The sequence below is a fragment of the Nannospalax galili genome, unplaced genomic scaffold (genome assembly GCF_000622305.1).
Source record: "Nannospalax galili isolate Female #2095 unplaced genomic scaffold, S.galili_v1.0 scaffold1895, whole genome shotgun sequence".
Taxonomy (NCBI): domain Eukaryota; kingdom Metazoa; phylum Chordata; class Mammalia; order Rodentia; family Spalacidae; genus Nannospalax; species Nannospalax galili.
Window position 1 is genome coordinate 352,497 of NW_008336020.1, and position 13,653 is coordinate 366,149.

Here is a 13,653-nt window from a genome sequence, read left to right on the forward strand (position 1 = left end):
AACAGTGGCCTGGCCAACCATATTCTAACTGTGAAGAGGTTGGATGGGAAGTAGAAATATAGGTTCGCGTTTCAAATGTACAGAAGCAATCCTTTCACTAAAGATGATAGCTCCTTTAGGGCTGTTTCAGATGGAAGGCCTGCCCCAAGTTTTCAAATATTATCTCAGATGTGTAAGAACATGCATGAGTCCTTCATTTTTTTGTTTTCTATTTTCTCCCCTTCTTCCTTTACTTCCCCCTCCTAGAGAAGTAGTTTAGTTTTATCTTTTCTATCAAAGACTCTCAGGATTACCCAAGATTTGGTTCCACTCAAGCCCAAGGCCGAACAAAATTCTCTCTTCTATAGGACAGAAACTCTGGGCCTGGCTTCCTTAGCTAGGTCAGAATCCTTGAAGCTCAAACACAAACAATTTGGACCCCATCAGGCCCAATGCTGAGCCCTCTCAATCCCTGCCCCCCCAATCCAGTTAAAGCCAAATCAAAACCAAACAAAAAGAAAGGTTTTTAATCAGAAAAAGAATTTTTTTAAATTTGTATAATTTATTAGAAGCTTCTTAGGAACTATATTTAAGCCAAATATCTACATAAGTTACAACAGAAAAAAAAAAGACTGACTCTGCAAATACCAAACTGCAAAATAATATACACAGGTTTGTCAATGCCCTTAAAAAATGTGAGGGGCTGGGGACTGAGAGTGGGTTTCTTTTTACAACAAAATATACAGATTACTAAAAACTAGGCATTTAGTCCAACTTTTGACAGCATTTTACAGCTACAAGTTCACATCAAACCTAAAACCATTTTCTGAGGGGCCATCCTGAACTGGACCTATAAGGCCAGAGGGCATGGGGGAGGGGCACTTCCTTTGTGTCAATTTCAAGTGGGTATATTGAAGAATCTTTCCTCTCCCCAGGTCCTGTCCTCTCCCCTGGGGAAAAATATCCTGGTATTTACAAGCAAGTTCTCTTTGCAGGCAGAGTGGACCCAGAGGGAAGAGTTCCATTTGTCTTTATAGTCCTCTCAGCTCCAAAACTGTGCCCCACCCAAGCATAGGAACCCATTTGCATCACTGTAAAGACACCCTCAAATTTGTTCTTTCTATGTCTTTCTCTGTTTAAAGAATCCATGAAGGATTGAATTTGCTTGGCTATTTTTATTTTCTTTTGATGTTTTAAAAAATTCACAAAATTTACATAAGAAAGAGAAAAGGAAGAAGGAAGGAGGAGAAAAAAGAAGAGGAAGAGGAGGAAGAGGAAAGAGAAGAGGAGGAAGAGGAGGAGGAAGAAAAGGAAAGAGGAAGGAAGGAAGGAGGAAGGAGGGAGGGAGGAGGAGGAAGGAAGGAGGAAGGAAGGAAGGAAGGACGGAAGGAAGGAGGAAGGAGGAAGGAAGGAAGGAAGGAAGGAAGGAAGGAAGGAGGAAAGGGGAAGGGAAATGAGGAGAAAGGAGGAGGAAGAGTGGAGGGACCGTTTGTTAATGACTTGTTCTACTTCATGCACTGTTACAGGTTCTGGAGGAAGGAAGGAAGGAAGGAAGGAAGGAAGGAAGGAAGGAAGGAAAGGTGGTAGTCGTGGTGAAGAGGAGATGTCCAGCAGTTTGGTCTTTGTGTACTTTTCCTTGGTTTAATTTGAACAGGTTCTTAAGAAAAGTAGAAGAGCGTGGAGCAGCAGGTGAATGGTGGTCTTTGTGGCGGGCAGAGGGAAAGCGAAGAGGCAGCGCGCTGGGCTAGGGTCGGCTCCACGTCCTCTCACCAGGTCCGACCATATAGCAAGGTGGAGCAGGACATGGTGCCATAGTCCGAGCCCGAGGAGTTCAGATGGGACAGGCTGGAGACTTGGCCCTGCAGTGCTGCGGGGCTGGCGGCGTGGTGCGCCAGGTCCGGAGACTGACCTGCGCTGCCAGGCTGGTGACCCGGGTGCGCGCCCAAACCCGCGCCGCCGCTGCCCACTGAGATAGCTGCTGCAGCCGCCTGGGCAGCCTGAGCCTGCTGCTGAGCCTGCTGCTGTGCGTGGCCTTGTAGGCTGGTGGCTCCCGACGCCGGGGCGCCTGCCTGACAGGGTTTGCCGTCTTTCACCAGGACAGGCACGGCCACCCGGCGTGGCGACTGCTGTTGAGCCTGCTGCTGCTGCGGGCATCCCGCACCCCCGCCGCCGCCGCCGCCGCCGCCGCTGTCCTGCTGCAGTTGCTGCTGTGCCGCCTTGTCCTTGGCCTGACGCTTCATTTTGTAGCGATGGTTCTGGAACCAGATCTTGACCTGCGTGGGTGTCAGGTGGATCATGCTGGCCAGGTGCTCGCGTTCGGGAGCCGACAGGTACTTCTGTTGCTTGAAGCGTCGCTCCAGCTCGTACACCTGCGCCTGGGAGAAGAGCACCCGGCGCTTCCGGCGGGGCGCACTAGGCAGCGGGGCCATGTTCTTGCTCACGTCCCCCAGCGAGCCCAGGCCGCCCATGCCGCTCATGTTCATGCCGCTCGCCGGGCCCATGAAGCGGGAGACTGCAAGCGACAAACGCACAGCGTCGGCCAGGGCCGGGCCAGGCCAAGCCTTCTTTCCGCGCCCTTGGCCCGCCCGCCCCAGCCCTGGACGGCATCCTCCTCACCTAGGCCGCCTAAAGCTCCTCCCAAGAGCGCGGCCCAGCTGGCTGGGGTCGCTAGTGCCTGGCCCAGGCAGTGCTGTCGAAGAGCGTAAGGGAGAGCTCCCCCAGCTTCAACCCTGCCTACCCTTCTTCGGTTTTCAGAGCCTCTTTGGACCCAAAATGTGCAGTGGGGAAAGAGTGCCTCATCTCCCTCGGTGTCCAAGCCCGGTTGGAAGCCCACAGATGGGGAGAGTTCAGGTTGACGGAAGACCCCAACTTTGGGAGGTTAGGAGAAGGGAGTTTTCACTTCCGAAAGCTCCAGCCCCTAGAAGCCTGCCTCTTGCCTTCTCTCCTGTTGGCCCCTAGGAAGACAGCTATTCGGCCCTTTTAGAGCTTCCTCATAGCTGTCCGCCCTCCCGTCCTGCCCCAAGTGCTGGACCCGGCGCTCCAGCGCGTCCCAGCCGAGCGGTCGCCTTCCAGGCCAGGCCTCGGCTTTCCAAGCTCTGCGGGCCCAGAGCCCTCTGCTCCCGGCTGGCCGCCCTCGGTTCCCTGAGGTCCTCTGCGCAGAGCAGAGCTGCGGGTTGGTGGTGCTTGGAGGTGTGAGCACCTGTCCTCAGGACCCCAGCGCTACCAAGTGCCTCTTGAAACCCTAACCCGGCAGGGGCACAAATCCCCAGCTCCAGCCCCAACTCCCAGGCGCCGCTGCCCGGCTGCCCACAAGGATGTAGTGCGCAGCCGGCGGGCGCCGCACCTTGCGGGCGACACTCGGCGCGCCTCCCGTGCCCAGCCCGCAGCCCCGCGGTGGGGCGGCCTCACTTACTGGCGGGGAAGCGCGGGTCTGGGTTGGCGCCGTACCATCCGGGGCCCGAAGCGCTGTTTCGCATGGTGTCCTGGTAAGGCGGCAGTTCGCTCATGTTGCCCAGGTTGCCGTTGCAGTAGCCCCCCACAGCTGAGTGCGAGAGCTGGGGCACCCCCGCCGCCGTCATGTGGTAGGCGGCTGTGACGGCGCCGTGGTGCCCCACGGCGTGCTGCTGCATGGTCGCGGCCGGCGGGGCCGCCTGGCCCTGTCTGTACGCGGTTAGCGGAGCCCCGAGGCCGCCGCCCTCCATGCCCACTTTCTTGTAGCTTTCCTCCAGGGGACTCAAGATGTCAGACACTGAGAACGGAGTCGTGTGCTTTGGACTCATCGACATGATTCGGCGTCGGCTGGAGGAGGAAGGAAGAGGAGGAAAAAAAAAAGGGAGAGGGGGAAGGCGAAGCCTCGCTACTTTTTTTTTTCCCCCTTGCCAAATATTCTGGTGTTACCTTAACGCCGATCTTGTTGGATGTACACGTAACGGAGTGGACCGAGTCCGCCTTAATTGGCTTGAGTGGAGGCTCGGGGGCTGCCTCGCGTTTGTTTTAGCCCGGCGCCAGGTTTTAGGCAGCCACCAGAGGCGGGGCATAAGCGCTAAAGCAACAAGACAATAGAAGCCTACATCTTGCCCGAGATAATTAGCTTACATGCTGATGACAAGGTAAACACCTTTAAGTTTCACTTGTCAGGATTTTTAGGTCTGAGAGAGGAGAGAGAGAGAGAGAGAGAGAGAGAGAGAGAGAGAGAGAGAGAGAGAGAGAGACGAAGCCCCAAAGCATTACTCCCCCCCCTCCCCTGGACACCCCCACCCCCATTTTTGTGGGGTGCTGGCGGCGCGCGGGGAGGAGGTAGGGGAGGAAAGGGAGGAGGCGACGGCGAGCGGGAGGGCAAGAGGTGGGTTAGAGAGTAAGCTAGGAGGAGGGATGGTGAGGAGGAAGGAAGGTGAATGCTGCTTTGCAACCAACTTGAGGAGTTACAAAGTGGAACCGCATTCCATTTCGGTCGGGGTTCCCGGGTCAGGGACTGGTCTTGGGGGAGAGGGGGCAGAGCGACGGGGTAAGGGCTTTCACCTGAGCCTGATGGGGCTGCTCCTCCCTCCCGCTGCGGCCTCCCAGCCCCGCGCCTTCCCACTGCCTCCGGACCACATCGGGCTTCGCCGCGCGCCGAGCCCCAGTCGCCACCAAACGAGCGTGCTAGTCTGGGGACGAACCCTGGGGCCGTACTGTTGGTCTGTGTGTCTGTCAGTCTGTCTGCCTCTTCTGCCGCCGTCAGAGGGACACCTCTGCTCCCCGCCCCCTTTCCCCTCGCCCAAGAGAATCCCGGCGGGCGGAGGGGGAGCTGAGTAAGGGAACGACTGCCTCCGGGAGGCTGTCACGGATCCCCGCACCCCCCTCCCCCAGTTCCTGGCTTCATAGCGGGCCAGCCCCCCAGTCCCCCCCCCACCCCTCCGCTCCGTTTCTCCACCCCTTTTGCCGGCCCAGGCAAGAACACCACTGGCCTTCTGAGCTGGGAGGACAAGAATGCGGGGAATTAACGTGAGAGTCCACTGAAGTTGTCCCATTTGTTGAACAAACCTGGTGGCCCTGACCCTTGCCCATGGCCTGGATATTCCGGGTTCTGGGGCTGGTGAAGACTTCCCGAGGACATCCTAGTCCTAGTACCCCAACCCAGGGCTCCGCTGTGTTCCCCTCTGATGCTTCAGGCAGGGCCCCGGCAGGAAGCCGCCTGAGTGCCCGCAGGTCCCTTGCGGAGTGGAACTGAGCCTGAACCCGGGTGGAACCCGCTGTCCGGGAGGAGGCGAAATACCCAGGGGGCGGTAGGCTGGGCTGAGGCTCGCCTCCTCCCGGAGCTGAGCCATGCAAAAGTGCACTTGCTTTCCCCGGGAATAACCAAATATCTTTGTCTAAAGTGGCGGCGTAAATGGCCAGTCGCTTTGTGGCCACGCTGGATATTAGTAGATGAGGATCATTCTGCTTCAATTGGGCGCCTCTCATCCAGCGAGCAAGAAACTGCTTAGGAGGAAGTGGGTTTCCTGTCTGCGCGTTCCCAGGCTTCAAGTGTGAGCCCCGGAGCCTTGAGGGTCCTTGGGCGCCTGGCGAGGGGGAGCTGTGGGCTGCGCTGCCCAGCGGGGCTGGGGCGCCAGTTGTGTTGCTGGTTCCAGGCCGGGACCCGCAGCCTAGTGGGACGCCCAGCCTACCGGTGCATGTTGTAGCTTTTGAGACCACTTCCCATTTTCTTCCTTGGAATTTAAACGTTTTGGTCGTTGTTTGCTTTTGTTTTTCTTTCTTTGGGGCTGTTTGAGCTTCCTTGGCGCGCTAGAGGCTGGGAAGGCGGAGGGCTTCCCGGTCCTGCAGGTGCCTCGGAGACACTTCGGCCAGTCAAGGACGCATCTGGATTTTAGTTTTTGTTTTCACATTTTCTTTCCTCATCGTGTAGTGAGAGAACTGCTGATAATGAACAGGCAGTTTTGAGCTACTTAATTCAGCAGGGTAGACTCCTTTTCCATTAATAGCAATTATCGTATGGAAAGTTGTTTTATTTGCTTTTTAAGATTTCAATCCTCGAAGAGAGCTCTCTACTCCCTCAACACAAAGCCAACGGCTGTACTAACATTAGCTTTCCCCACCACCTACCTCCGTCTCGAAGGGAGGGGAGGCTCTGATGCACCTCTGGTCTCCCATTTGGGCTCGCATTTTCGTGGGGGCCCCCACTGCGGCTTTGGGGCAGCAACCCTGACTTAAGCCCGGAGCTGCGCCGGGTCTTGATTTGCAAAAGACAAGTTCGAAGCAGAGCTCAGTGCTCCTCTTTTCCAGGGACTTCTGTGGGGGGCGCTCTCAGGATGAACTCAGACCCCATCAACTGCACTTTGGTCAATGTGTCTAGAGAGCTGGGCGCGCGGGGGGGGGGCACTGGATCCAGGGAACCACAGGAAAGAGCAGGCAAAGCCAACCGCCGCGCTCATCTGAAGGCACCACCCAGACTCGCCTGGGTCGCAAAAGGGGTCTTATTTTGAAGTAACTGATCATCCCTCTCCTTCCATCTCTGTTTTTTAAAGAAATTTAAGTAAGATCGGGCACATTTTAATACATCCAAACTTTGGGTAAAAATGTAAGCTTATTGCCGGAGTGGAGATTTCTGTAGTTACTCTCCTGACTATATCCTCTGCCTCTTCAGGGGCCGGACTTGAGTGAAAGGTTTTGTAAATTTTCCAGAGTGTACAGTCTGGGCCTTCATTACAGGAGCACGTGGCCGGCGGCCCTGCGGGCTCCAGTTTGGCCGAGTGTGAACCTCCCGAGTCTGAGCTCTCCAATCCCTAGGGCCGCTCCCCTGCCATCAGCAGGTAGCGCGTGTGTGAGGTTTGGGTAGGGTGCTGAATTGGAGTCTGGGTTTGAGGCCAGGAGGCAGCCCCAGACAGCAGCTCTGTTTCATCCTCTCCCCGGTAAAGTGGGGCTCAACTTCAGCCTCATGGAACAGGAGCACTTCTGCGGAGCACCAGCACCCGATCCACTCTAGACCTGCTGCCCAGACCCCACAGCTCTTCGCCCACTCCGGCCCCCTTCACAAACACCCACCATCCTGCATTCTTTTCCTGGCACCCGCGGGCACTAAGAATAAGACTGAATATTCCACCGCCATGTAGCACAAAAACTCGTCCAAGTACAGGCCTCTTGCTTTCCTGGCCCCAACACCTCTTTCTAACTGAAGAGCATGCTTTCTTCTTGGGTTACCCCTCTGACTCACCTTGAACAGGGGTCACCGGTGTTAAACCAGCCCCCACACCCCCAGCTGTTGGTTAATACTTGGAAATCTAGTTTGCTTTTCATAGCTGTGGGGTCTTCCTTTACACTATGACTAACACTCTAGATGAGTTAGCCAGGTGGCCGGTAGGGCAAAGCCGAGTCATCATGGGGCTTTCCCTGGTCCAGCTGAATCTCAACCACAAAGCTAGGCTGGCTGCAGAGACACAGGTGCAGGCCCAGTCCTACAGGAATGGACTAGTCTCTAGCCTTTGCAGCACACCTGGGAGACTAACGCCCTTCTTTCCCTCCAGTGTCTTCTTGAAAGATCAGGAGCTTCACACAGTGGGCTATTGAGGAGAGTGCTGTCCCCTACTTCTGCTCAGCCTGCTTTTCTCTGAGTCTCATGGTGTTCACACTTCCCTAGGGCACCATGTTTTCTGCCAATATTATTCTGTTCCAAGATTTTTTTATTGCAATTCATGATTTAGTCAAAAATATTACTGAGCCCAGGCTATATTGGGCACTGGGCTAGGTCAGAAAATCCAGCTTTCAACAATCTAGATGCAGTTCACCCCCCATGGAGCTTCCATATCAACACTAAATCAATCCAGTAAGATGCAATTACGTTGTGACAAATGTTGCTGCAATATCCAATTGAGAAAGAAGGGACTGTAATGAAGTGGGGTTTGGGGTGCTTTTCCATTTTCCTATCTCCCAGTACTCCCAACAGTGGACTAAGCACTTGAGTAAAAATCAGAAGCCTTTGGGTTTGAGACCTGGCTTTCCTACCTTCCAATATGTGAGCTTCCACCATGCTTTGGAACAATCCCCATCATAGCCAGACTAAACCCGTGTGTTTTCTGGTTGCCCTCATCTAGGGCAAAATCCAGTTTTATCTTTGAAGCCCCCAGAAACTCAGAGAATGTTAAGAAAACAAAGAGTTCTAGCAGGTGTTTCCTGATCAGCTGAAAAAAAGAAAAGAAAAAAGAGGAGAGGGGGAGAGGAAAGGAGAGGAAAGGAGAGGAGAGGAGGGAGGGAGGGAGAGAGAGAGAGAGAGAGAGAGAGAGAGAGCCATAAGCCTGCCCAGTACACACAGCTTCCTACATTATTGTGCTAGGATTTAGATAATTCATGAGAGACCCTGTGCCCAAGTTTGCTCATCTTTAAAGTTGAAAGCAAACAGGACTTGTTTTGATTCTGTGGTTTTTGTTTGTTAGCCAGGATCTTTAATATGTAGCCCAGGCTGGGATCCAACTCTCTGTGTGAACCAGGCTGATGTGAACATCATAGAGATCTGTCTGCCTCTGCCTCCCCAGCAGTGGGATTAAAGGCATGCGCGCCACACTCCAGCCTTGATTCTGTATTTTGAACTTAAATTTTGGAACCAAGCCTCCAATGCTCAGTAAGAATGACCAATAGGATCCTCAGATACTCCTCCAGGTGCAGACTCCAGGACTGGGCTGGGCTGGACTGAGCCTGGGAGCAAACCGGGAGACCCGGAGCTGGGGGTGTCGCTACTCCAACTCAGGGACCTTAGAAGGGCCTTTCAAAAATGGCTTGCTGGCTTCTGTTCCCCCAAAAGTCCCACAGGATCCCTTCCTAAGTTTTTCCGGGCTCAAGATTAGAAAGCATCCTTAGGATCCCGACCAGGGAAGACATGTGTCTAGGCAGCTTTTGCTCAGTGTAGCAAGGAAGCGATCCCTGGACTGCTCCCTCTCTGCTCCGCTTGAGGAATGTTTTCTCAAGTCGTGGCCTGTGGGCATAGAGTGGGGCGGGGTAGTGCGTGGGAACATCGAAGGCCTCTCCTGAGCCTCCTTTCTGCGCCTCTCTGGAGGGAGAGCGCTCCAGGGAAGACTCAGTAGATGGTTGGGAAGAGAGTCCTGCCCCCGGGCTGCTTTTCTCTCCCACCAAGCTTTCCCAAAGGTTAACACTTGGGGTCTCGAAATCTCATTTTACCCCTAGCTCCAAATTGTCTCAAGTTGTATCCAGAACCCTTGCTCTCTCCACTGCTCCAGGGACGCCCCCTGGCGGGATGGGGTTTGAGGCTGGAGAGAATTTGAGGAGCGGGTTACCAAGCAGAGAGAAATGGAAACTGGGCATTAAAATAGCATTTGGAACGAAACCGTTTGAAACCAAGACGATGAGGAGGCGGCGACGTCCACCTGAAGCCGAGCGCGGAGACAGAGCCCTGGGTGGACTCCAAGATCACAGAGAACTGGTCCCTTGCCTTACAGTTCGCAGAGCCTCTGAAAGACCGGAAGTTGGGCAACTGGGACTATCTGCCAGGATGCCCTCGGTTGAGTGCAGATCTAAGGAAAGTTTTGGAGACAAAGCTACCAGGATTTTCATGAGGGCCCGATTGTTTCACCCCAGGACCCGTGCAGCTTCATTCAGCCTCAGGCAGGCAGGCAGGCAGACAGACAGACAGACAGACAGACAGACAGACATTATATTACTTGGTGCTCGAACCCAGGGCCTCGCTCACGATACACAATCACTTTGCCTCTGAGCCACATCTCCAACACTTCTCTCCTTCAGCTTTTTAGGCAGTCTGAACTTGCTGCTCTTTCTGCCCTCCACCACCTATCAAACTCTGTCGCCAATAGTGTGCTTGCATTTCCTGCGAAGTCGCAACAGCGCCGCCGGGGTTCCCTTCTCCAATATTTTTCTATTCTACAACCTCTCCCTTTCCCTTCCTGGCCCTCCTCTCCAGCACTTGTACCCAGGAAAAAGTTTCTGGCAGCCACAATGCGGTCCCGGGATTCATGGGGATCGCCACTCGGCAAGAGTCTGTATTCTCCTTGTCCAGGTGTGGAAGCCCAACAGCTGCAGACCAAGGCAATCCGCAGCGCCCTCTACCGGTCATCGATAAAAAATATACCTCTAAGAGCAGTCGGGGAAGCTGTCCTACTAACTAGATCTTAGAAAGGAAGACCGGTTAAGTTGCTGGAGACCGGTAGTGGTTAACCAGCCATTCACTGGCTCATCTTAACTGTTGATAGTATTACCCAGCTGTCAAAGTTGTCAGACTTTCCATAGGTCTACCCAAAGCCATTTCAACATAGGTTGATTGACTTAGAATTACCAAGGCTCCCCCTCTTATTTGAAGGAGCCCATGTGCTAATCAGGACCACAGAAGGCGTTGTGATACCTAAATTCCTCCTAATTATGATTTATCTTGTAATTTTGTTATCGGGATTTCCTCTCCAAGTCTGAGGGCAATTAGACATGTTTTTGGTGGAGAAGTGGCTTTTACTTTTTGCATTTCTAAAGCCTAAAGAAAGGAGCTGTTCTTGCTGGGCAGCTTAACACAGGAGATTCTGATTTGTGCTGAAACAGTAATGGAATAGCTTCCAGAATATATTGGAGCTAAAACCTTTCTGGAACTGGCTTCATCTAGGTAGGCACTTTTGAGCAAGCAAGCTTTCCTCCTAATTCCCCTCTACCTCATCCCAACCTTTGAATTCTTGTCAAGGCAGAATTTTCTCCATCATCCCCACAGGCTCACCCTAATTATTCCTGAATGATCATTTTGTGCTTTTTCCATTTAGCAGAACATCATTCCTCCCACCCTCACATGTAAGTCATAATTCCCTTTTGCCTTTTAAGATTGATTGCCTCTTGGGACTGAAGAGATGGCTAAGAGCACTGGATGCTCTCACAGAGGACCCAAGTTTGATTTCCAGCACCCACATGGCAGCTAACAACTGTTCATAATTCCAGTTCCAGGGGATCTGACACCCTTTTCTGATCTCCATGGGCATTGCATGATATGGGTGTACTTACATACATGCAGGCAATATACTCATACACATAAAAATTAAAATAAAAGTAATAAAAAGATTGCCTCTTTGAGAAAAAGCCTCTTATTAACATTTTTATTTACTATTTTAAATTTTGTGAGTGTATTGCCTGCATGTATGTAAGTGCACCTGTGTCCTTAGTTTACAGTTTTTCTGAAGGATGTGGAACCTTTAGGAGGTGAGGTCCAACTGGTGAAGGTTAACTATTCTGAGCAGGCCTTTGAAGCTTGTGGGTGCCTCCATACTGTCGTCCTTTTGTTCTGTCATCATGTGAGGAGTCTCTGTCACATAGCACTGCCACCACAGATTCTACCATGTCTTCTCTGCTATAACTCACTGTACTCTCTAAACCCATGTGCCAAAATAAACCCTTCTTACATGTCCTGGTTTGAATGTGAAATGTTCCACCATAGACACATAGTCCCCAACTCATGACACTTTCTGATGGATGTAAAACCTTTGGGAAGTGAAGCCTCATTGGAGGAACTAGTTCACTGGGGGCAGGGACTTGGGCACTTCCTGTCCAATTCTCTGATTTCAGACTGCAGAAGCAATGTGACCAGCTGCCTCACACTGCTACTGCCATACCATGTAGTCTCTGCTGATGAACGGTATCTCCCAGACCTATAAGCCTAAATAACCCTTTCTTTTAAGTTTCTTCTTGTCATGTATTTAGTAACAAGAATAAGAAAAGTAACTAATACAGAAAACTGGAAACAGAAGTAGGGTTGTTAGTAGGGTAAACCTGACTGTGTGGTTCATAAGCCTTTGAAACTGGTTCTGGGGATAAATGTGGAAGCATTTGGAACTTGGGTTAGAAAAGCCCTATAGTACTCTAAGCAGATCTTAATGGGGCATTCTGGAGGAAATTTGGAAGACCAGATGCCAAAGAAATTTGGATGATGGAGAGCCAACTCATGAAGTTTCAAGAACAAGGACTCTAGCAGGAACTGCACTGAAGGGCATTTGTGTTACTATGTATGTATGGCAAAGAGTCTAGCTCCATTCTACTCATGTCTTGAGAACTTGAACAATGAATTAAAAAGTAGTAGACTATATTTTTGTGAAGGAACTCTCAAGACAGGGTAGCATTCAGGTTGTGCTGTGGTTACTGCTCTCTCCCCCAATCCTTGTTTACAGTGAGAGAGAGCAACAAATGAAGCAAAAAGATACGAGAAATGTGATGGTCACTCTTCATTGTCAGCTTGATTCAATTTAGAATCACCATGGAAACACACTTTTAGCTGTGTCAATGAAGGTTGTTTCCAGAAAGGTGTACCTGAAAAGGAGGACTTAGGCTAGCAAGATGGCTCAGTTGGTAAAGTGCTTATTGGGCAAACATGAAGATGTGATTTCAGATCTCCAGCACCAATGTAAAAGCCAGGCATGGCAGTGCATATCTATAATCCCAGTGCTTTGGGGCAGAGACAGTGGATCCCAGAGCTCACTGGCCAGTCAGTCTAACTGAAACACTAAGCTCTAGGTAGAGAAGTGATTGAAGAAGACAGCCTGACATCAGCCTCAGGCTTCTACAAGCATCAGCACAGGCAAGCACACCTACACACACGTAAACATGCATACCTCATGTGTACACATTTTCAAAAAGGGAAAACCGGGGCTGGAGAGATGGCTCAGTGGTTCAGAACATTGGCTGTTCTTGCAGAAGATCCGAGTTTGAATCCCAGCACCCACACGGCAACTAACAACTGTCTGTAACTCCAGTTCCAGGGGATCCAACAGCCTCTTCTGTCCTCCTCGGGAATTGCACAACATGGTGTACTTACCTACACACAGGCAATACACGCACACACATAAAATAAAATAAAGAATAATAAAATAAAATATTTTTTTTTTTAAAAAGGAAACCTACTCTGAGTGTGGGCAGTGCTGTGTCATGGACTGGGGTTCTAGGCTGAATGAAAGGAGAAAATTAGCTAAGCACAAGTATTCATCTCTGCTTTAAAAATTAGATTAAAATTTGAAAGTTTTATATGCATGTGTGTTGTCTGGGTATAGGTACACGTGTGCTTGTGGGTACCCACAGAGGTCAGAAGAGGCCATCAGATCCCCTGGAGCTGGAGTTACAGGCAGTTGTGAACTGCCTGATGTGGGTACAGGAAACTGAACTTGTCCTCTGCAAGATCAGGAAGTGCTATTAACCACCAAGCCATCTCTCCAACCTGTCTTTGCCTCTTGATTGTGGATACAGCATGGCCAGCTGCCTCCCTCCCCTGCCACCTTGTCTTGCATACCATGATGTATTCCCTTGAACTGTAAGCCAAATAAGACTTCCATCATCAATTGCTTCTTGTCACATATGTGATCACAGTAAAGAGAAAAATAACTAAAGCAAAGAGCAATGCAGTTTGGCGATGAAGGAAGCAAAAAGGAATTAAGAGCTGCAGACAAGATAGGTACTGAGAGAGCAGCAACAACTAATTGTTAGAGATCACCCTTATTAAAGAGAAAACTAGTGCTTTGTTTGCAACAACAGGAAGCGTGCCCTGAGGGCACCTGACATTTGCCTGCTCCATCTTAGGAAAATGCAGGTTTACTTGAGAGGAGAAAGACTGAACTGAGAATGTGTTGAAGAGGTTCCTTATCCCCAAACAACTGCTTAGGGAAGCATTTCCTAGGGGTCAGCACACAGAAATTGTTGTCAGTGTGGTCCAAGTGGGTGAGG

General features: G+C 51.4%; 1 protein-coding gene across 2 annotated transcripts; it reads right to left on the reverse strand.

Moving 5' to 3' along the window:
• Nucleotides 1–1,525: 1,525 nt before the first annotated feature.
• Nkx2-1 (NK2 homeobox 1) lies at nucleotides 1,526–4,574 on the reverse strand. Of its 2 annotated transcripts, XM_008830818.2 has the most exons (4): nucleotides 4,498–4,573; nucleotides 3,877–4,021; nucleotides 3,392–3,777; nucleotides 1,526–2,491 (listed from the first exon to the last, which is right to left on the reverse strand). In XM_008830818.2, the coding sequence occupies exons 2-4, from the start codon at nucleotides 4,014–4,016 to the stop codon at nucleotides 1,746–1,748; spliced, it is 1,272 nt and encodes a 423-aa protein (XP_008829040.1). In that variant the 5' UTR covers nucleotides 4,017–4,021; nucleotides 4,498–4,573; the 3' UTR covers nucleotides 1,526–1,745. The 2 variants fall into 2 exon arrangements, with proteins under 2 accessions (XP_008829040.1, XP_008829041.1); XM_008830819.2 differs by lacking the exon at nucleotides 3,877–4,021 and having other exon boundaries at nucleotides 4,498–4,574.
• Nucleotides 4,575–13,653: the final 9,079 nt, after the last annotated feature.